Source organism: Panulirus ornatus, chromosome 65, assembly GCF_036320965.1.
Source record: "Panulirus ornatus isolate Po-2019 chromosome 65, ASM3632096v1, whole genome shotgun sequence".
NCBI classification, from domain to species: domain Eukaryota; kingdom Metazoa; phylum Arthropoda; class Malacostraca; order Decapoda; family Palinuridae; genus Panulirus; species Panulirus ornatus.
Window position 1 is genome coordinate 14,725,229 of NC_092288.1, and position 25,300 is coordinate 14,750,528.

The following is a 25,300-nucleotide window of genomic DNA, read 5'->3' on the forward strand; positions in this document are numbered from 1 at the left end:
ACACCTGTGTGTCTCTAACAGCTGCCACACCACACCCAGAACATGTGTACCTCGACGTAACATCTAAATACTTCGTAGAAGAAGAGAGAGAGAGAGAGAGAGAGAGAGAGAGAGAGAGAGAGAGAGAGAGAGAGAGAGAGAGAGAGAGAGAAAAATCTGAGACATCTGAATAAATCATCATTTTCATCTTCCTGTGTCGGAGACACGCGCCTCGTTGGTCCGTCCTTAAGAAGAATATATTACCTAATTTCTCGTGTGTGTGTATATATCCAGAAGGCCTTCATAATATGCAGGATTCAGACATTCGTTAGCGAATAGTTTTTGAGGAAGATGTATAGGTCGAGTCAAAATGCTTGAGGAACATGTAAATTTTTTTTTTCTTTTTAGGTATAAAACACAGGAGATATATATAATATATATATATATATATATATATATATATATATATATATATATATATATATATATATATATATATATATATAAATATAAAATGTGTGTGTGTGTGTTTGTGTGTATGTGTGTGTGTGTGTGTGTGTGTGTGTGTGTGCGTGTGTGTGTGTGAGATTAACTTTCAAAACGATCATTTTGAAAGACATAGTCTAAGAAACATATGACCTTATACATGAGTTGATATATTGACAGCACCTGAGCCATCAAGTATTCTGTAAATAACACGAACTTCATCAATTTTAGTCTCGTTCCACAAAATCCTCACCACAGACAGAGAACACACATGATGTGGAGGAAGGTAACCAATGATGCGAAGGAATGCAAAAGAATGGAATTCAAACAGAAACAGACCATTGGGCCTCAACTAGGCTTTCTGAGTTCGTGAAAGATATCAGAGACTCACAGATCAGTGTGATAATGTATATATATATATATATATATATATATATATATATATATATATATATATATATATATATATATATATATCCCTGGGGATAGGGGGTTAAGACTACTTCCCACGTATTCCCTACGTGTCGTAGAAGGCGACTAAAAGGGGAGGGAGCGGGGGGCTGGAAATCCTCCCCTCTCGTTTTTTGTTTTTTTTAATTTTCCAAAAGAAGGAACAGAGGAGGCCAGGTGAGGATATTCCAAAAAAGGCCTAGTCCTCTGTTCTTAACGCTACCTCGCTGACGTGGGAAATGGCGAATAGTTTAAAAGAAAAAAGAAAAGATATATATATAAATATATATATATATATATATATATATATATATATATATATATATATATATATATATGTATATATATATATATATATATATATATATATATATATATATATATATATATATATATATATATATGTATATATATATATATATATATATATATATATATATATATATATATATATATAAATTACTTACCATCGTTGCTCGTGATGGCTCCAACCAAAACAACAGCTAGTAACAAAAGCACTACTTTCCATATAAGTAATTCCATTGTTTCCTTCACCCGTAAAGTCATACTTTTCATTCGCGTTTCTTTTATTTCCTTCTTTTTTACCTTTTCTTTATCTCTTATCTATGCCATGTATCTGTACCCCCACCCGTGGTCTAGGGAACCTCAGTCATCCCTTCACATAATCCTTTTTTATTCTTGAGCACTTTTCTGTGGAGGGAAAAGGCATTCATGGTTTCCTCGATGTTGGGGGAAAAAAAAGATATATATAAATATATATATATGTATCCTTCTCGCAAGGTCTCGAAGGATGCGAACGCGACAGACCGAGCAGGAGGACCGCCCCTCCGTCCTGGGCACCGGCCAGAAGAGGACTGAATCAACAGGCGAAGTCCTCAGGATATATGGCCCCCCAAGGGCGCGCGCATGCGCACTGGCCTACGACTATTATTTTTCATTTTTCATTTTGTCTTTTTTTTTCTTCTGGAAAGTATTTCTTTTTTTCTTTTTTTCTTTTTTTTTACCCCCCTCGCTCGACCCGATGTTAGCTCATCTACTCCGTCCCCCGTACATTAGTGTGAATAGCTGGCGGAGGGTTAGAAGGCTCTGGGATGGGTAGCGATGGTGGGTAGAGGATGAGTGAAGCAAGAAAAAGAGAGAGAGAGAGAGAGAGAGAGAGAGAGAGAGAGAGAGAGAGAGAGAGAGAGAGAGAGAGAGAGAGAGAGAGAGAGAGAGAAAAGAGGATCCCATACCGTGTCAGAAGGATCCTACTACACTAATCTGAGGGGATTTGATATCATATCCGGAGGATCCTACACCATATCAAGAGGATTCGACACCATGTTAGGAGGATTCGACACCATGCCATCAGGATCCGACACCATGTTAAGGTGTTTGATACGTTATTAGAGGATCTCATACTATGTTATGAGGATCCAGCACCATGTTAACAGGATCAGACTCTATACTAGGAGGATCCGACACCATTTTAACAGGATCCAGGGCATTACGTATTTGCAGTCCAGAGTTTATTGATGATGAGTTTGAGAAGATATATTCTATTGGATATAAGTTAAAGTACCCTAGATCTTTCATTGATGAAATCCCTTAAGTTAGCAAAGAAACCATTTTATAGAGTTGAACCCAAAGCTCCCATTGACACCAAGAATCTTTTAGTTCTCCCTCTTAATAATAATTTTACTTTACTTCCCATGTTGCTTAAATCCTTTAATGTAAATGTTGCCTTTAGCAACAATAATACTATAAAGAAATTCTTAATCAGAAATTCACCAGAAAATTCTCCTGGATGCATCTATAAAGTGCCATGTAGAAATTGTGATAAGTTTTATATTGGGCAGACTGGTAAGGATCTTTCTGTTAGACTTAAGCAACATAAATATAGTATAAGAACGGGACAAGAATCAAATGCCTTGTTTAATCACGTTAAAAACTATGATCATTGTATTGACTGGAATAATGTCGTCTCAATATCAACTCTAACTCTATTAGCACGAGAAATATCATTGAATCTTCTATCATTAAATACACAAAGAATTATAATCTTAATATTAGTGATGGTCTGTACAAATCAGATAACTTTATTGTTGATAAAATTTGTAAAATGATAAGTTTATGAGCGCTCGTTGTCTGTCTTGGACAATCGCATGTTTAGCAAATGGCGTCCTAGCTTCGTCTCTTCGATGTATATCAACTGACTGTTATATTTCTCTCTTGTGTCTCCCCTGATGATGTGAATATTACACGAAAGTGCACTTGGGAACTTATCGTGTTTCATTTTCCCCGTGGACTCATAGGAATATATATATATATATATATATATATATATATATATATATATATATATATATATATATATATATATATATATATATATATATATATATATATATATATATATATTTCTTTTTTTCTTTCATACTATTCGCCATTTCCCGCATTAGCGAGGTAGCATTAAGAACAGAGGACTGGGCCTTTGAGGGAATATCCTCACTTGGCCCCCTTCTCCGTTCCCTCTTTTGAAGGAGACGTGAAACACGAGCCTTCCAAGCCCTTTCGTGAAATCAACATCTTCAGGGTGAGAGCAAAGAGTGAGGTGGAATCTGTCTAAGGCCAGCATACTGGGAGAATGGAAGCGTGAACTTCAGGTCTTGACTAGTGTACAGCGTATGGCATCTGGCAGCAGTTAGGTGCAAAATCTCTCATAAACTTGCTTAACTTTTTACAGATCATGCATACATCAAAACTATCGCACTTATACATTCTGTCACTAATATTCATGTTATATGTCTGTAAACCTGATTCAGTATCACTTCTATTGGTAAAAGAAATATATAAGTGAAGCAACACTCATCCAGGCGATAGATCATTATATCATTATCAACAGGGTACTGAGACCCCTTTCCTGTCCTCACACTTCAGTTGTATTGTTTAAGCTTAATAGGACGATAATTACCTGTCTATCCTTACATAAAAGATACCACACTTTTTACTAGGGACTTTGTTGAACAGCACTGATACTCCTGTGGGCTACATTCTCATTCCAGGCTTAGAACAGATATGAAAGTGGAGTAAAAATTATCACTGAAAGGCTGTACTAAAATATTCTTCCTGTCTACAGGAGGATTAGAGCTAACTCTATGAAAATGATGTCTTTGCCAGATTAAGAGCAGCGTTAATGTTCTAAAAGCTTTTTCCAATCTAGAAAAATATAGTGAATGAATTAACGAAGTGAACTTTTGTGAAGGTATACAATGCGTTTGTGTATGTCTGAGCCAACTGATCCAAACGTTTCTAAAAGACTGATAAGTACAGTTAAGAATCTAAAAGAATAATGATGACAGTACATATAACAAAAGCAAATAAGACCATCACAGTAACCATTTTTTGAACAAGGGTGATATATACTGACTTGCCAAGCGAAGGTTCAACATGCACTAAGTTCAGATGACCACGCGAGACACAAGTAAATGTTCATTTGAGTAAAATAAACTGAAGATGTTGTGGAGAGATGATGGTTTTCCTGTCCCTATGAGATGGGATGATTTTCCAATCCCTATCATTGCTCCTTACCTTGTATAGACTTATCAATACACACTCAGCCAAACTTCTTTAACAATACCTACTGTGAGTTTCCGTGGGGCACAATGACTTACAAGTTGTCTATACATCTTGAGATCATTTATCGTACACTCTAGCTGACAAGACGTAACTAGATTTCAAACTAATGAGCTTTCTGTCTCGTTCTCACTCACACAAAAGTTCGAGTTCATTTTCTACAATCCATCGTAGATGCTTGGGTCAGTCTTGATGTGCCTCTTCCAAATACCGTCTATGTTAAACTGATGAAATTCAGCTTTAAAGAAATCACGTCTATGTTGAACTGATGAAACTCTAAAGAAATCACGTCTCTATTGAAGTGATGAAACTCAACTTCAAACAATTCACATCTATATTGAACTGATGAAACTCTGCTTTAAAGAAACCACGTCTATATTGAACTGATGAAACTCTAAAGAAATCACGTCTATGTTGAACTGATGAAACTCTGCTTCAAAGAATTCACATCTATATTGAACTGATGAAACTCTACTTTAAAGAATTCACAGCTATATTGAACAGATGAAACTCTGCGTTAAAGAACGGGCCGCACAGTGTGGTCAAGTCAGCCACTCCTATAGAGTTAAACCCAAGCCTCCTTATGACAGAAATGACTTGAGTCTTTACGTGATCATTCTATGCGAGTTCCCCATCTTCTTCAGGCCTAGCGGGTGAGTGTAGGCTTCAGAGCAAGACCTGCCATGTTAATGTTCGCAAATTAGGACGTCTTCAGACTAGCCATGTGGCTGTATTTCAAAACTACTTTGGAAAAAGTGGAACATACATCATATGGTACAGATAAGCAATCTGTTTTTCATCACAGCGAAGCAACACACACGCAGTGTGAGGTTATGACATGTTCCCTATGCCCTGTTTGTGCATGTTAGAGACATATAGTCGTTATAATGACTCGAATGCTTTCTTAATTATGTCATTAGATTCTGATATATCATGCAATTCTAATATATCGTGTGATATATCATGCAATTCTAACATATCATGTGATTTATCATGTAATCCTAATATATCATGTAATTCTAAAATATCATGTAATGTATCATATAATCCTGATATATCATGTAATATATCATGTAATTCAAAAATATCATGTAATATATAATGTAATTATAATACATCATATAATATATCATGTAAAATATCATGTAATTCTAATATATCATATAATACATAATGTAATTCTAATATATCATGTAACATGTAATCCTAATATATCATGTAATTCTAATATATCATATAATACATAATGTAATTCTAATATATCATGTAATATGTAATCCTAATATATCATGTAATTCTAATATATCATATAATACATAATGTAATTCTAATATATCATGTAATATGTAATCCTAATATATCATGTAATTCTAATATATCATATAATACATAATGTAATTCTAATATATCATGTAATTCTATCGTCAGTCTGGGATAGCCTTTGCCTTCTGACCTCCTTCAAGTATTCCTGGGGGAGCCAAGGAGGAGGAGGATCAGGGACGATAGGTCTGTCCCGGGGTCAAGCAGGCAGGTCCTCATGTTTCTGATGGTTCCTGACGAACGTCTCTCTCTCTCTCTCTCTCTCTCTCTCTCTCTCTCTCTCTCTCTCTCTCTCTCTCTCTCTCTCTCTCTCTCTCTCTCTAGTCGTGTGTGGTGTTGGGTTGGGCGAGTGGTGACCTGTGACTTTAACGGAGAGAGAGAGAGAGAGAGAGAGAGAGAGAGAGAGAGAGAGAGAGAGAGAGAGAGAGAGAGAGAGAGAGAGAGAGAAAGAGACAGACAGACAGACAGAATAAACACAGACTAACCGTAAGACATTTGGGCAGAACGCCTAAGGCAGAGAGAGAGAGAGACAGAGAGAGAGAGAGAGAGAGAGAGAGAGAGAGAGAGAGAGAGAGAGAGAGAGAGAGAGAGAGAATGAGAGAGAGAACTCTTTCTCCTTCACCTCGGGACGAGTATAGCAAAGCCGGACAAATATGAATGGAGATAAAAAAAAAAAAAAAAATAAAAGGGGCGAAGCATAGAGGGTGTGGGGTTGGGGCAGATATACAGACCCATTTCTCCGGCCATATGAAAGAGTACGGACCCATTCCTTCACCATTCCTTCCCCGTCTCGAAAGAAGACCCACTCCACAGCAAACAAGACTTGTAATGGTCTCCCGGACACAGATGGGGTAATGGTGTTGGCTTCTCATGGCAAAGTTACTGCTCCAGTGGTCAATTCACATGGTAATAATCTCAAAGGTTTTTCCGTAAGTGCTTTAAGCGATAGAAGTGAAGTTAGTTGCTCAGTTGCATGACGATGATGCCAAAAGGTCGTCCCACTATCCCAAAAGGCCGTCCCACTATCCCAAAAGGCCGTCCCACTATCCCAAGAGAATTTGTGAAGTTATTTTCCTCTTTTTTTCCCTTCCAAGGATGATCCCAAGATCATTTGTTATTTTCCTTTACTTTTTTTCTCCGCCTAAGGATGGTAAGAAATATTCTCTTTCCTTTTTTTTTCTTTAGGACCTAAAGGAACCTTTTGGTCATATTTGAATAATGTTAGTTCTAGATTACAAGTGCCTTAAGAGGGAAGGTGGATGGATGGGTGGGTGGGTGGTGGTGGAATGTGTGAGATTTATATTACAGGAATAATTCTGGGGTTAAATATAATTGTCAGAGGTGAAGAAATGAGATTATCAAAATCTCAGTTAGTCCTTGGAAAAATACGTGTTACGATACTTTGAGCACGACGGTACGACCCCTGAGCACGACGGTACGATCCTTGAGCACGTCGGTACGACCCTTGAGCACGACGGTACGGTCCTTGAGCACGACGGTGCGGTCCTTGAGCACGACGGTACGACCCTTGAGCACGACGGTACGGTCCTTGAGCACAACGGTACGATCCTTGAGCACGACGGTACGGTCCTTGAGCACGACGGTACGACCCTTGCGCACGACGGTGCGACCGTTGAGCACGACGGTACGACCCTTGAGCACGACGGTACGGTCCTTGAGCACGACGGTACGACCCTTGCGCACGACGGTGCGACACATGAACACGACGGTACGACACATGAACACGACGGTGCGGTCCTTGAGCACGACGGTGCGACCCTTGAGCACGACGGTACGATCCTTGAGCACGACGGTACGACCCTTGAGCACGACGGTACGATCCTTGAGCACGACGGTACGATCCTTGAGCACAACGGTACGATCCTTGAGCACGACGGTACGATCCTTGAGCACGACGGTACGATCCTTGAGCACGACGGTACGATCCTTGAGCACGATGGTACGACCCTTGAGCACGACGGTACGATCCTTGAGCACGACGGTACGATCCTTGAGCACGACGGTACGATCCTTGAGCACGACGGTACGACCCTTGAGCACGACGGTACGATCCTTGAGCACGACAGTACGGTCCGTGAGCACGACGGTACGACCCTTGAGCACGACGGTACGACCCTTGAGCACGACGGTACGATCCTTGAGCACGACGGTGCGACCCTTGAGCACGACGGTACGACCCTTGAGCACGACGGTACGACCCTTGAGCACGACGGTACGATCCTTGAGCACGATGGTACGGTCCTTGAGCACGACGGTACGGTCCTTGAGCACGACGGTGCGACCCTTGAGCACGACGGTACGGTCCTTGAGCACGATGGTACGATCCTTGAGCACGACGGTACGGTCCTTGAGCACGACGGTGCGACCCTTGAGCACGACGATACGACCCTTGAGCACGACGGCACGATCCTTGAGCACGACGGTACGATCCTTGAGCACGACGGTACGATCCTTGAGCACGACGGTACGGTCCTTGAGCACGACGGTACGGTCCTTGAGCACGACGGTACGATCCTTGAGCACGACGGTACGACCCCTGAGCACGACGGCACGATCCTTGAGCACGACGGTACGATCCTTGAGCAGTGCGACCCACACCTTCGAAACCTCTCTCTCTCTCTCTCTCTCTCTCTCTCTCTCTCTCTCTCTCTCTCTCTCTCTCTCTCTCTCTCTCTCTCTCTCTCTCTCTCTCTCTCTCTCTCTCTCTCTCTCTCTCTCACACACATTCATATATTCTCCCTCGCAGTGAACACTCGGTGGGCTCAAAGTCAGCTGCCAATAACACGTATAAGAACAGAGAGAGAGAGAGAGAGAGAGAGAGAGAGAGAGAGAGAGAGAGAGAGAGAGAGAGAGAGAGAGAGAGAGAGAGATACGACCCCTCCTCCTCCTCCTCCTCTAACCCCCTCTGGGTCTCAGAAGTAGCTGAAGGGACGAGAGCTACAGTGACATTTGAGCGACTGGTGGATATATATACCCCGTCGTGTCCCAGATTCAAAGAGGAGAAGTCGAGGGTAAAACTCAATTTCTGGGGATAGCTGGGATGATGGCGAGTTGGGTGGATGTATGCACGAACAAAATGCCATGGATAATGACGTGGTGGAAGGTTTAGCTTGCTTGCCTTTGGCTGAAAAAAGGAATTCAGTCATACAGGATTTGATGAATATAAGGATGTGTGCAATTGGGAACTTGAGATGGGAATGTAATATATATTATATATATATATATATATATATATATATATATATATATATATATATATATATATATATATATATATATATATATATATATATATGTTCATACTACTTGCCATTTCCCGCGTCAGCGAGGTAGCGTTAAGAAGAGAGGACTGAGCCTTTGAGTGAATATCCTCACTTGGCCCCCTTCTCTGTACCTTCTTTTGAAAAATTAAAAAAGAGAGGGGAGGATTTCCAGCCCCCCGCTCCCTATATATATATATATATATATAAATATATATATATATATATATATATATATATATATATATATATATATATATATATATATATATATTTTTTTTTTTTTTTTTTTTTTTTTATACTTTGTCGCTGTCTCCCGCGTTTGCGAGGTAGCGCAAGGAAACAGACGAAAGAAATGGCCCAACCCTCCCCATACACATGTACATACACACGTCCACACACGCAAATATACATACCTACACAGCTTTCCATGGTTTACCCCCGGACGCTTCACATGCCTTGATTCAATCCACTGACAGCACGTCAACCCCTGTATACCACATCGCTCCAATTCACTCTATTCCTTGCCCTCCTTTCACCCTCCTGCATGTTCAGGCCCCGATCACACAAAATCCTTTTCACTCCATCTTTCCACCTCCAATTTGGTCTCCCTCTTCTCCTCGTTCCCTCCACCTCCGACACATATATCCTCTTGGTCAATCTTTCCTCACTCATTCTCTCCATGTGCCCAAACCATTTCAAAACACCCTCTTCTGCTCTCTCAACCACGCTCTTTTTATTTCCACACATCTCTCTTACCCTTACGTTACTTACTCGATCAAACCACCTCACACCACACATTGTCCTCAAACATCTCATTTCCAGCACATCCATCCTCCTGCGCACAACTCTATCCATAGCCCACGCCTCGCAACCATATATATATATATATATATATATATATATATATATATATATATATATATATATATATATATATATATATATATATATATATATATATATATATATATATTGGGTGACAGCAAGGGCGGTATTCCGAGGCGAAGGTCGTGTTGGAAGGAGGAGAGAGAGAGAGAGAGAGAGAGAGAGAGAGAGAGAGAGAGAGAGAGAGAGAGAGAGAGAGAGAGAGAGAGAGAGGTGTGGGCACCTGAATGATTTATTGTGGCATCCTTGAGGAAAATATTGAAAAAAAAAAACACGTAAACATTCGAAGATAAAATAACGCGTTCAATAATGAAGGGAAACAATTCCAGAGGCCTTGAAATAGATACCATTATCTCTCCAGGTGATAAAGATATCTGAACATCTGTCGTGAAACTGATAACAAAAATCATTTATGATACCATACACCTGTGGTGCTGGTGACCACCCCCCCCCCAGTAAAAGTTATGTCAGTAGAGAAATATTGAAGCATTTGGGACTTCTCATATACAAAACATTTCGTCCTTTTTTAAATTACTTGCACACACACACACACACACACACACACACACACACACACACACACACACACACACACACACACACACACATATATATATATATATATATATATATATATATATATATATATATATATATATGTATATGTATATCATACTATTCGCCATTTCCTGCATTAGTGAGGTAGCTTTAAGAACAGAGGACTGGGCCTTAGAAGGAACATCCTCACCTGGGCCCCTTCTCTGTTCCTTCTTTAAAAAAAAAATGAGAGGGGAGGATTTCCAGCCCCCCGCTCCCTTCACTTTTAGTCGCCTTCTACGACACGCAGGGAATACGTGGGAAGTATTCTTTCTCCCCTATCTCCAGGGATCACAATTTTGCGCGTGATCAAGATATTCCTATTCATTTTCCTCGTGGACATGGCATCCCTGCCTCTAATACTGTTGCAGCTACCTGTCTACAGATTTTCCAACATACAGACAGACCACGTAAGCAGTTGGCACTGCAGTGAACAACATTCAGGGTGAGGAGCAGCTGTCGGGACCAGACATCCACTACGTCAGGGTCGTGTCTTTGTGTCTCAGCCCTTGAGGCGCTCCCGTTCAATGGGGAGGAATACAGACAACACAGGGGGCCTGAGATGGGGTTTCCCTTCCCCCCTCATTGCTGTCATGACTTGCCTGTGTATAGAAGAGGCAGACAGCGACAGGTGAGTCATGTTCAGTGATGCCACTTGATAAAGGTACGTAGATGATGTAAGAGTACCAGTGCCACAGAAATCCAACACGGGCAACATATTGAGAAGGATGAACATTGCGAAGAGAGGTGTTTACGTTGCAGTGGAAGAGGAGAAGACTAGGTAGTTCTCTTTTTCAGATACGATAGTTTATAGGTCTGGTTTGAGTGTAAATTTCTCACTGGACTGTAAAACTCATCAAAGGGAATGATTGTATTCATCCCCTTTCGGCCCAGAACGAAGGAACAATCTTTTTTGAGGACACTTAGCATATACAAGGTTGAGTTCTTGTAGGTAAAGAAGGCTGAAAAAGCATCATTGAAAGGCGCAAAAGGAAATGTTAAGAGCAACAAAGAAGGAATTAAAAAGTATAGAACAGTAGCCAGTTTAAGCAAGTACTTACAGAAAAATAGAATAAACGTTGCCTCTTTGCTGAGGATGAAAATTGGAGATGTACTGAAATAGAAAAGTGGTGAAATTATCAACGAGGATAGTGAGGTATACGGTGTACCATGCACTGGATATCTGGCCTTGCACTATGGAGTGATAGAGCAACGTGTGGCAAAAAGGATCAGCAGACATAAACTGAAACACATCACCATAGGTCATCGAATGCGTAGCTTGTTGTTCACTGAGACAAGTATGGGCTCTTACCAAGGTGGAAAGTCGGGGGGGAAAGCAATGCTTCAAGGACTAAAGCAAGCAAGTTGGGAAAGCCTTAGAAGCTGCCCACATACGCGTAGAAGTGATAAACATTCTGACGGCTTTCTATGTCAGGCCAGACTGGCGGTAAAAATAGCCGTCAGTGAATATCAATGTCCAAGACGCCCTTTTGGAAAGTGTAATGGTGTTACTCGAGGACTTCCCTAGGAGATCATGTGGCTTCAAGGCTGCGCTCCTTCCAGTAGCAGGGAAGTGATGGACTCTTTGCGATTGAGAAGTTTTTCGACGAGACTACACACTCCCTCTCGTCCAGAGCAGACGCAAGTAGGTGGAGACCAGCCATACCTACATATGTATGTCTATGTACGTACCCATATCTGTGACACACAGACATACACACACACACACACACACACAAACACACACCCTCTAGAGAGAGGAATGGGGCATCTTTAGCAGGAACCTGAACACAAAAGACTGACTCCATCTAATGCAATATCTTTGTAATAACAATACCAGCTGATGTCCATAGAAAAGAAGGAAGAGCAGGAGGAGGTGGAGGAGGAGGAGGGACGGGGGAATATAAGGTCCTTCGCTGGAGAATAGGTATCCGGATGCTACAAGAGGAACGGTACAAAGCCTTCGCCGTTCCTTGTTCCCTGTTCCGTTCTGACTTGTTTACGGTGGCGTTGGTTTCGTTCCGTGTCTCTTGGTTATATTTCACGTTTTTTTTTGTTGTTGTTGTTAGTGTATCTTATATAATAATCTCGGTTGATTGTTTATTAATCCTTATCTAATCCCCTTGCTCCTTTTCTGACCTTCCTTTTTCAAAATTACGTGTTCCTTACCATTTTTTAGGTACATTTTAGGTCAAAATGATATTATTTTCTCCTTTTCCTCTATACTTCGTTTAAGATCTTTTTATTCTGTTCACTTTCCTTTATTCAGGGTCGCTTATTTCATTTTCTTAATTTTCAGAGCTATTTATACACCATTCCACTTTCTGTCTCCTCGCTCATTAGTGCCTTGTCCTTGTTAAGCTTCCTTATTAACCTCTAACTCATCTTTATTGCCTATTTACTTCCCCCTCTTTCACATTCACCCCCCTTCCCCCCTGGTGTCAGCTGTTCTTTGTTCATTATTCTCTCTCTCTCTCTCTCTCTCTCTCTCTCTCTCTCTCTCTCTCTCTCTCTCTCTCTCTCTCTCTCTCTCTCTCTCTCTCTCTCTCTTTCCTTACTGTTTCTTTATCTTACTTCTGTTCGTGAGCACTCCTTACATTCAAACAGCTGGTTCGTTAGGGTTCGTTCGGGTTGATTCATTTACATTCGAATAGATGTTTCATTCGTGTTCACTCCTTGTAGTACAACAGTTGGTTCATCATTGTTCATTCCGTGCATTCGAATAGCTGGTTCATCATTGTTCATTCCTAGTATTCGAACGGTAGTTTCATTAGGAATAACACAATTGGATACTTTATGGTTCACTCCTGCACTACCTGCAATCAAATAGATGGTTCACTTCTTGTGTTCGAACAGTTAATTGACTAAGGATCACTCCAAGTATTCGAAAAGCTGGTTCATATGGATTCACTCCTGGTATACGAACTGATGCTTCATTCATGCTCATTTCTTGCGTTCGAAGACTGGTTTATTTTGTTTCATTTCTTCACAATGTCAACACTGAACCCTGTCTTTACCTTTAGACCATTTGGTATCTAAGCTAGATGAGGTGTGTGTGTGTGTGTGTGTCTATACAACCTGGAAGACATTTGACCTTTCCTGACCTACTAGAAATCTGTCTTGACCTCTCTTGACCGCGCATAGATAATAGCTTATTGAATCTGCTATCTTAGATATCTTTCTTCTCATGCGTTGACCCGTTCTATCTTTTGCTATCGCTCCGCACACCTAGTGACCTCCTGGCTATCTTACCAGGCCTCCTCTCTCATGTGTATGGCTATCTTCTCAATCACCTTCTTGTTCTCTGTGTTCACTCGTCTCTCTTCTACAAATCGAACACCTGTGCATCATTTGTGCTCGCCTTTCTCATTTTGTTTACTCCGTAATCAATGATTGATGTCCTTGACCTCTGTTGACCTCTTGAGTCCTAAGGATGTTCTTGGCTCATCGAATAAGGACGAGAGAGAGAGAGAGAGAGAGAGAGAGAGAGAGAGAGAGAGAGAGAGAGAGAGAGAGAGAGAGAGAGAGAGAGAGTGTACAGCCAACTTTCTTATTTTCTGCCTCTGCATAGCTACCCAGCAAGGGAATGCAAGTTGCGATTGCTGGGTTTTATTTTTTTTTTCTAGTCCACCTACCTTACCCATGATTGACCTTGTTCATATTCCCTTTGACCCTTACGCCCTTTGACCCTTAGCTGAGCATAATGCTCCTCCTCCCCCTTTGTATGGCCTCCTCTCTTTCGCTTCGCTTCGCTTCCCTTCAGTGCTGCGCGCCCGCCCCCCCCCCCCTATATATATATATTTCCCCCATTAGTTCCCTCCCTCCCTTCGTAAACATTAAGTATCTCTCTCTCTCTCTCTCTCTCTCTCTCTCTCTCTCTCTCTCTCTCTCTCTCTCTCTCTCTCTCTCTCTCTCTCTCTCTCTCTCTCTCTCTCTCTCTCTCTCTCTCTCTCCATCCATCCATTAGCTCCTCCTCCCCCTTCCCTCCTTTTACACCCTCTCCCCCACCCCACCCCCTTCACACCTCCTTTTCTTTTAACCATCACCCCCTCTTTTTTTCTCACCCCTTCCTCCACACACCCCTCCCCTTTCCACCCCAACCCTCACCCCCATCTCTTCCTCCCCTCTTAAGCCCTGACAATTACCAGCCATCAGGGCCAAACACCGCACGACACCAGCAACAAAAACCACTATTGTTCGCTCATCCACATCTACCTCAGCATGGAGGACAATGGCTCCATCCTCCTTCCCCTCCTCCTTGTTTATGTCCTGACTCGTGTCGTCTTGCCCGCTCCTCAGCTGCACAGCTTGGTGTGTGCAGAAGATACATAGTATACACATATCGAGGAAAAAAAAACAGGTTACATGTTAATGATACATATCAGGATACAAGGGATACATAGTATACCTACTGAGGATAAACGGGATACATATGAAAGATATGCAGGATACATATGAAGGGTATGCAGGATACATAGTATGAATGTGACAGATGAATAGGATACATAAAGGATAAACTGGATAAACATATGAAAGATATGCAGGATACATATGAAGGGTATGCAGGATACATAGTATGAATGTTACAGATGAATAGGATACATATAAGAATACACAAGATACACAGTATACAAATTGACTTAAAATGGGATATATGTAGAGGATACACAACATGCATGGTATACATATTAAGGATACGCAGGATACATATAAAAGATACACAGAATGTGCACGAAGCATTAGTGTGATACATAGGAAGAATATACAAGAATACACAAGATACATGAATACACTATACATGATATACATATACAAGATAAGGATACATAAGATGCACACATGAAGGACGCACAAGATACATAAGAAGGATACATTTGAAGGTCACATAGGATACATACAAAGGATACATAGGATGTATCAAAGATACTCAGAATACATATGAATGATACATAGGACATCAATAAGTACACCCAGGATATACATATAAAGGATACAGTAGTTACATATAGAGAATACAGAGCATATGTATGAAGGATACATGGGATACACATGGATAATACACCTGCAAGATACAAAAGATACATACACATTCAAATAAGTGGATAGATTCCCAGTCTTGGCTTGTCAAAGTCAGGTATGAATACAGGATAAAAGGGGATAGGGGATAGACTGTGTGTGTGGACAGGTGAGGGTAGAAACCATTGTGGTGGGAATAGTAAGTTCACAGGAAGTTATGGTCATGGATAGTCACGAGGAACAAGTTATCATATGGATAGGTGACAAGGCAGGGGTTAGCAGGGATAGGTGTTAGAAAAGGGAATATGTTTGTGGATAGGCATGTGCCAAGAGATGAGCAAATACAATTAGAAATCTTAGATTGGATAGACATACAAGAAGATTAATATATGGATAGATGGAATCAAATGTTGCAGTATGGATAGGTGTTCAGAATGGTAGCAGTACTGTATATAGACAAGGAGGAACAGGTGTTCAAATTGGAAATTGGAATCATAGGAATTTCTAAATAATATATGGACTATTGATAGATATCTGGATGAGTATTATGTATTTGGAAAGTGGATAGATATATGTGATGGGGTGGGAATAGATTTATAGAATATAGATATGATATGTGTTTGTGTGCATGATCAAAGAAGAATGTTGAGTGTTAAGTTGGATGAAGGAGGGAAATGTTTAAAATGAAATGATAGATGTATCTAGCCATGTATCTAGCCATACATATCAAGTGGATAGATCTATACAGTCTAAGAGGATTCTAAAGATGATAAAGTATCAGTTGAAAACTATGGCTCATTTCTCGCCCAAGACGGATCATTTCTTGAAGATAATGGCAAAAGACGGGCCATTTACTGAAGATAATGGCAAAAAGAGACAGGCCATTTATTGAAGATAATAGGTCTCCCTTCTTTTTTCCTCTCTCTCTCTCTCTCTCTCTCTCTCTCTCTCTCTCTCTCTCTCTCTCTCTCTCTCTCTCTCTCTCTCTCTCTCTCTCTCTCTCTCTCTCTCTCTCTCTCTCTCTCTCTCTCTCTCTCTCTCTCTCTCTCTCTCTCTCTCTCTCTCTCCTTTTTTTTGTTCTGAAATATTATACCAAATGTCCCACTCGCTTGTTCTGTGTTTCTGCTTCCAAATTCCATCACCCAACCATCGTATATCCATTCTGCTATTCAAGTCATAATTCAAGCTTCCTTTGAATACGTCAGCGTCTTCAGCTATGTCAGTCCCAAGTTACTTCATGATATTGTACCTTAATTTCTTTGGCTATTTCAGTCTTAAGGATTTTTCCTTTATTTCTCGTATGCCACCACTTTACTCCACTGTTTCTCTGTCCACTGCTTGTGTGTTGCTGTCTCACGTCTACTGCTCAAGATGAGATGGGAATTTTAGGTGGTTTACATGTTTACATGAGTTTCCATGAGAAAGATAGACAACAGGAAGCCTGACTGACCCACGACTGCGTTGTCTGAAGAAAGATAAAATGTAACTTGAAAAAATAAGTAATTCCACCCAGTCATTCTTTCAAGCTATTATCGACACCCAGCTGCTGCACATCAGTCTTCTGGTGTCCCCGTTAACGCCGTCGTTTATATGTTTATTTCTGGCGTCTTTCTCAGAGTATCTCTGAGAGTTGAGTTAGTCTCTAAGGCCCTGTGGGCTCGTGATCGAATTGAGGAAGGAAAATATGTGAGGAATGTTGATTGTGTTACGTGGCAACGTCTTTTGTATGGGAGGTAAATGGAAAAGCTGAATTCTAGAATGAATATGTTGGGCAATGTGAGTAACACTGAATGAAAAAGATATAAGCTTATAATGTGGAGGTCTTTATCTTCGCAAATGGTGGGAGGGGAGACTGTACCTGAACACAAGTTTTTTTTCATGCTATGAGACTGTTTAGGTTGGATCCATCTCTTCTGGAGGGTGAAGAAGTTTATATATATATATATATATATATATATATATATATATATATATATATATATATATATATATATATATATATATATATATATATATATATATATATATATATATATATGTATGTATATATATATATATATATATATATATATATATATATATATATATATATATATATATATATATATATATATATATATATATATATATATATATATACAGAGACAGACAGACAGACAGAGAGAGACATTTTTTGAATAATATATTCTTACTTATAACGAGAGAGCCATTTCCCTCATACTAGAAAATGCTCATTCTCTGTAACTTTAGTTATCAACAGCCAAAACCCGCTCCTGTGTTCGAACCCCTTTAGCTGGCTTCACAGATTACGATCCTCAGCCACGGCGGCAGTCAGTCTTGTACACGCCCTCACGGCTCACTGACCAACCACCAAGAAGTGATCCTGTGCCATAAATGGGTCATTTAGAAACCTGTCGCGAAGGCAAAGGGTGAGGTGAATGACCTCCCGTGACCTCATCTCCAGGGACAAAAGATCAATCATTTACGGGGTCAGATCAAGTTACGCGGTCAAAGGTCAAGACAGATTGACTGGTTGTGGTAAGGAAATTGGTGATTGAAATGTACGTCATTAGATGGTAGTTCTACATATTGGAAGCCGTCACTCCTCGTATCTACAGGAGCGGGTGTAGGAGGAGGAGGAGAGAGGAGAGCCTATGGCTTCCAGGATGCGCTCCAATCAGTAGCAGAGGAAGGATGGACTCGTTTTGGGTAAGATGTTCCTTGACAAGACTGCACGGATGATCATACAATCTTACCAAAGATGTATATGTGTTTATATATATATATATATATATATATATATATATATATATATATATATATATATATATATATATATATCATACTTAGTCGCTGTCTCCCGCGTTAGCGAGGTAGCGCAAGGAAACAGATCTGTTGCCCATTTTAGAAAGCTAAAGTACAAAGAGTGGAGGGTTTCTAGCCCCCTCGCTCTCGTCCCCTTTAGTCGCCTTTTACGACTCACGGGGAATGCATGGGAAGTATTCTTTCTACCCTATCCCCAGCTACGTCTCCTTGTTGTATATCAACTGACTGTCATATTTCTCTCTTGTGTCTCCCCTGATGATGTGATTATTACACGAAAGTGAACTTGGGAACTTTTCGTGTTTCATTTTCCCCGTGGACTCATAGGAATATGAAGGTTTGTTGAATGTGTTTGATGATAGAGTGGCAGATATAGGGTGTTTTGGTCGAGGTGGTGTGCAAAGTGAGAGGGTTAGGGAAAATGATTTGGTAAACAGAGAAGAGGTAGTAAAAGCTTTGCGGAAGATGAAAGCCGGCAAGGCAGCAGGTTTGGATGGTATTGCAGTGGAATTTATTAAAAAAGGGGGTGATTGTATTGTTGACTGGTTGGTAAGGTTATTTAATGTATGTATGACTCATGGTGAGGTGCCTGAGGATTGGCGGAATGCGTGCATAGTGCCATTGTACAAAGGCAAAGGGGATAAGAGTGAGTGCTCAAATTACAGAGGTATAAGTTTGTTGAGTATTCCTGGTAAATTATATGGGAGGGTATTGATTGAGAGGGTGAAGGCATGTACAGAGCATCAGATATATATATATATATATATATATATATATATATATATATATATATATATATATATATATATATATATATATATATATATATATATATATATATATATATATATATATATATATATATATATATATATATATATATATATATATATATATATATATATATATTTATATATATATATATATATATACATATGAGCTAATGATCTAGATGGAAGGTGATGCCCAACAGCACCATTATAGTTTAATCAGAAACAGTGTAATGAATGCCTCTCCCCCACCTCGACCACCACCACCAGCGAGAGCGCGCACGCGCGCGAGCGTGTGTGTGTGTGTGTGTGTGTGTGTGTGTGTGTGTATTCGGCGGGGGAAACAGAATGTGGATTCCTCTAATGCTGATGCTAATTATGACTCCCATTCCGTATGCAAATTAGCAGTACTTCCGTGGCGTTGTGACAAAGTGGATTCGAGATGTTTATGATAACAGCAAAACGCAGAGATGATGGAGATTGAGATAAAGAATATGGCAGTCAATTATCTAATTTAGGAAGGTGGTGAGAAAGACATCATCACAAATAGTGCTGGCTAAAAGTGACGTACGAGAAATGGAAAAACAAAAACATGAACAACAAGGAAGAGGAAGGAAGAACAGCAAGAACATAAACAGAAACAAGGGCAATGATAAGACCAGATTGAGAACAAGGACAATAACAATAACAGCAATAGAACGAGGATAAACAATAAGAATGAGAACAAAAACAGAAGCAAGGGAGAGAAAAATGAGGACATGACGAACAGCAAAGATGGGAACAAGAAAAAATAAGAAGCAAAAACAAATGAACAAGACCTAAGACACGAACAAACACAGAAATAAGAAAAGATAACAAAAAATAACAAGGAAAAGGAAGTGGAAGAATGAAAATAAGAACAAAAACAAAAACGAGAGGAAAGAACAAGAAAATAAGGAAAAACAAAGAAAAACAGAAAGAAGATAAAACAAAAAACAATACAGAACCATAAACAATAGATAATGAAAAGACGAAAAATTCATTACATTATCAACTCAAATCAACCACAATATCAACCAAAATCAACCTTATTATCAACCTAAATCAACCATACCATCAACTCAAACCAACCACATCATCAACCCAGATGAACCACATCATCAACTTAGATCAACCATATTGTCAACCCAAATCAACCACAGCATCAACCCAAATCAACCACATCACCCCAAATCAACCACATCATCAATCCAGATGAACCACATCATCAACCTAGATCAGCCACATCATCAACCCAAATCAACCACATCATCAACCCAAATGAGCCACATCATCAACCTAGATCAGCCACATCATCAACCCAAATCAACCACATCATCAACCCAAATGAGCCACATCATCAACCTAGATCAACCATATTATCAACCTAGATCAACCACATCATCAACCCAGATCAACCACATCATCAACCCAGATCAACCACATCATCAACCCAAATCAACCACATCATGAACCCAAATCAACCACATCATGAACCCAAATCAACCACATTTTCAACCCAAATCAACCACATTTTCAACCCAAATCAACCACATTATTAGACCCAAACCAAACCAAACCTTCAACCCAAGACAAAAACACAATACCAACCAAAGAAAACAATCAAAGCACACACATATATCATCAATCCAATATCGTACCAGTCCATCAACCAAAGTCAACCACGCCTTCAACCTAACACTGATCAATGCCCAGCTGCTGCTCATGTGTCGGGTGAACTGGTGTTCATGTGTCGGATGACCTGGTGCTCATGTGTCGGGTGAACTGGTGTTCATGTGTCGGGTGAACTGGTGCTCATGTGTCGGGTGAACTGGTGTTCATGTGTCGGGTGAACTGGTGCTCATGTGTCGGGTGAACTGGTGTTCATGTGTCGGATGACCTGGTGCTCATGTGTCGGGTGAACTGGTGTTCATGTGTCGGGTGAACTGATGCTCATGTGTCGGGTGAACTGGTGCTCATGTGTCGGGTGAACTGATGCTCATGTGTCGGGTGAACTGGTGCTCATGTGTCGGGTGAACTGGTGCTCATGTGTCGGGTGAACTGGTGTTCATGTGTCGGGTGAACTGGTGTTCATGTGTCGGGTGAACTGGTGCTCATGTGTCGGGTGAACTGGTGCTCATGTGTCGGGTGAACTGGTGCTCATGTGTCGGGTGAACTGGTGCTCATGTGTCGGGTGAACTGGTGCTCATGTGTCGGGTGAACTGGTGTTCATGTGTCGGGTGAACTGGTGCTCATGTGTCGGGTGAACTGGTGCTCATGTGTCGGGTGAACTGGTGCTCATGTGTCGGGTGAACTGGTGCTCATGTGTCGGGTGAACTGGTGCTCATGTGTCGGGTGAACTGGTGCTCATGTGTCGGGTGAACTGCTGCTCATGTGTCGGGTGAACTGGTGCTCATGTGTCGGGTGAACTGGTGCTCATGTGTCGGGTGAACTGGTGCTCATGTGTCGGGTGAACTGGTGCTCATGTGTCGGGTGAACTGGTGCTCATGTGTCGGGTAAACTACTGGAAATCCTTTGAAAGGCTTTACCTTGTAATGGCTCCTGGTGTTAAATCTAGCCAATTTATGGCACGCGAGGAGAGTACACATGTGGGCTCAACTGAGTGGCGAAGAATTGGGGGCCAGAGAGAGAGAGAGAAAGAAAAGAGGCTGAGGTCATGAAGGAAAATGGGGGAGTAGGAAAACATAGGTAGAAAAGAAGGGGAGAGAGAGAGAGAGAGAGTAAAGAGAGTAGAGAGAGAGAGAGAGAGAGAGAGAGAGAGAGAGAGAGAGAGAGAGAGAGAGAGAGAGAGAGAGAGAGAGAGAGAGATTGGGAAAATAAAACACATGTCGAGGAATGCAGATCAGCCAGGCACTTGTCTGTCGCAGACACACTCGTATTCAGAGCAGACGGGGGGGGTTAAGGCGAGGGGGGTAGGCTATACCATTACTGCAAGCACGTGGCTCGAGACGGGTGCCAAGAGAGGAGACAGGTGCCTGTACGTCGAGACGGGTACCTGTGGCCAGAGACGGGTGCCTGTAGCCAGAGATGGGTGCCTGTAGCCAGAGACGGGTGCCTGTAGCTTGAAACGGGTGCTTGTAGCTCGAGACGGGTGTCTGATTACGAGACGGGTGCCTGAAGATCGAGACCGAGACGGGTGCCTGTAGCTTGAGACGGGTGCCTATAGCATGAGACAGGAGTCTGTCGGTCGAGATAGGTGACTGTAGCTTAAGACGGGTGCCTGTAGCTCGAGACGGGTGCTTGAAGGTCGAGGTCGAGACGGGTGCCTGTAGCTCGAGACGGGTGCTTGAAGCTCGAGACGGGTGCCTGTAGGTCGAGACGGGTGCCTGTAGCTCGAGACGGGTGCCTGTAGGTCGAGACGGGTGCTTGAAGCTCGAGACGGGTGCCTGTAGGTTGAGACGGGTGCTTAGGAAGGAGATCGGGGCAATGGGACCCCCAGGTGGAGGGGACCAACGTAGCTGGTACGTGGGGCTTCCTCAGGCCAGCCCACATGTGGTCGATCATTGCTGAGACTTGCATGGTCCAGCTGGGTTGAGTCTTGGTCCAGCTTGGTTGAGTCTTGGTCCAGCTTGGTTGAGTCTTGGTCCAGATTGGTTGAGTCTTGGTCAAGCTTGGTTGAGTCTTGGTCCAGCTTGGTTGAGTCTTGGTCCAGCTGGGTTGAGTCTTGGTCCAGCTTGGTTTAGTCTTGGTCCAGCTTGGTTGAGGCTTGGTCCAGTTTGGCTGAGTCTTGGTCCAGCTTGGTTGAGTCTTGGTCCAGCTTGGTTGAGTCTGTGCCTTCCAAGATCGCTATATATCCCGGTAGCTTTGCGTGATATTCCACTAGGGTCTGGATAATTTATCATCCGACTTATCCTAAACCCTTGGCTCTGCCCAGGTGAAGATCAGGATGACACACACACACACACACACACACACACACACACACACACACACACACACACACACACACATACACACATACACATACACTAGTAATCGAATAGTCATTTCCCTATTACAGGTGGTCAGATCTACTATGCAAAAAGGTAAGGGTTCGAATCCCTGCAATTGGAGGGCATTATATATATATATATATATATATATATATATATATATATATATATATATATATATATATATATATATATATATATATATATATATCCCACACTACTGGAATCGCTTTCCCGTGGCCACAAAAGTGCTCAGCGATTCGTTCACATCTTTGACCAGTTTGCGATGGTCGCCCAGCGCAGGAGTGGCTTTGACGTGGCTGGATGTGATAAGGGGAATATTCTCTCTCTCTCTCTCTCTCTCTCTCTCTCTCTCTCTCTCTCTCTCTCTCTCTCTCTCTCTCTCTCTCTCTCTCTCTCTCTCTCTCTCTCTCTCTCTCTCTCTCTCTCCAACACACACATACACACACACACACACACACACACACACACACACACACACAGTTCCCTTAACTCCCTTAAACCCAACGCTTGAGAGAGAGAGAGAGAGAGAGAGAGAGAGAGAGAGAGAGAGAGAGAGAGAGAAAGAAAGAAAGAGGCAGATCACCCCCTCTCCCTTTCGTACCAGGATCGACCTCCTCCTCGTCCTCTTCCTCCCCCAGCTCTCAAACCAGAGGTAGAGGTAGAGGTAGAGGTAGATCTCCCCCAACACGAGCGGCAGAGTAGACAACGACCCACCTCCTTCCCCTCCTCCCAACCTTTGCATCCCCCCGAGAGCACGGAGACGCCCTTCGAAATGACAAGCGCTCCAACAGGGGGGAGAGAATAGGGCTGTCACCTGTCTGCTGGAGGCCCTGGCTGCGCCTGACGGTGAGGGTATTGTCTGCGACGAAGTTTCATCTCAGTAAAACACACTAGCAATACCCTACCGCGTAGCCTCCACTGTACCCGCCATTGTGCTCTGGCCATCAAGAAGAGCCAGGGTTCTTTGGCGAAGGAAGGCCCTACGTTGTGGCGCTGGGGGAAGGGCGGTGGGTGGTGGGTGTGTGGTGCTGGGTGAGGGTGGTGGGTGTTGGGTGATGGAGGATGGTGAAGGGTGGGGGAGGGTTTGGTGGGTGATGGCGAAGGGTGGTGGGTGGTGGTGATGGGTGATGGTGAAGGGTGGGGGAGGGTGTGGTGGGTGGTGGGGGTGTGGTGGTGGGTGGTGGTGATGGGTGATGGTGAAGGGTAGGGGAAGTGGTGGTGATTTTGGAGGAGGGTGTGGTAGGAGAGGGTTTGTGGAGGTGGTAGAGGGTGGTGGTGGTGGTGGGGTTGTGGAGGGTGGTGGTGGTGGACGTGGGTGGTAGAGGGAGTTGTGGAGGTGGTGGAGGGTGGTGGTGGTGGTGGTGGAGGTGAGTGGTAGAGGGAGTTGTGGAGGTGGTGGAGGGTGGTGGTGGTGGTGGTGTGGTTGTGGAGGGTGGTGGTGGTGGTGGTGGACGTGGGTGGTAGAGGGAGGTGTGGAGGTGGTGGAGGGTGGTGGTGGTGGTGGAGGAGGTGGGTGGTAGAGGGAGGTGTGGAGGTGGTGGAGGGTGGTGGTGGTGGACGGTGGTGGCAGGGAGGGATTGTGGCGGTAGCGGAGGATGGTGGTGGTGAGTGAGTGGAGGTGGAAGGGGAGGAGGGAGAACATTACGTTCTCTAGTGTTGAAGAGACGTTGGCAACCAGGCTCTCTCCTTGTTGTCACGGTGGCTGTGTGGTGGTGATGATTGTGGTGGTGGTGTGTGGTGGTGGTGGTGATGGTGTGGTGGGGATGGCAGTGTGGTGGCGGTGATGGTGTGGTGATGGTGTGGTGGTTAAGGTGATGGTTGGAGTGGGCTGCATGTGATGTGTGAGGGGGGTAAACTCTCTCTCTCTCTCTCTCTCTCTCTCTCTCTCTCTCTCTCTCTCTCTCTCTCTCTCTCTCTCTCTCTCTCTCTCTCTCTCTCTCTCTCTCTCTCTCTCTCTCTCTCTCGCATAGAGCGATGAGAAAAACTAAAGAAACGCAAACGTATAGAAGCGAACAAAGACCAAATGACGAGTAAGTAATAAACAGGATGTAGAACATGA

General features: G+C 42.4%; 1 protein-coding gene across 1 annotated transcript in view; it reads right to left on the reverse strand.

Moving 5' to 3' along the window:
- The window catches only part of LOC139746477 (limbic system-associated membrane protein-like), a 290,094-nt gene extending 288,328 nt beyond the window's left edge, over positions 1-1,766 (reverse strand). The window contains exon 1 of the mRNA XM_071657746.1: positions 1,383-1,766. Coding sequence (XP_071513847.1) covers positions 1,383-1,491 — 109 coding nt within the window. The 5' untranslated portion in view covers positions 1,492-1,766. The remainder of the gene's footprint in view (positions 1-1,382) is intronic.
- Positions 1,767-25,300: the final 23,534 nt, after the last annotated feature.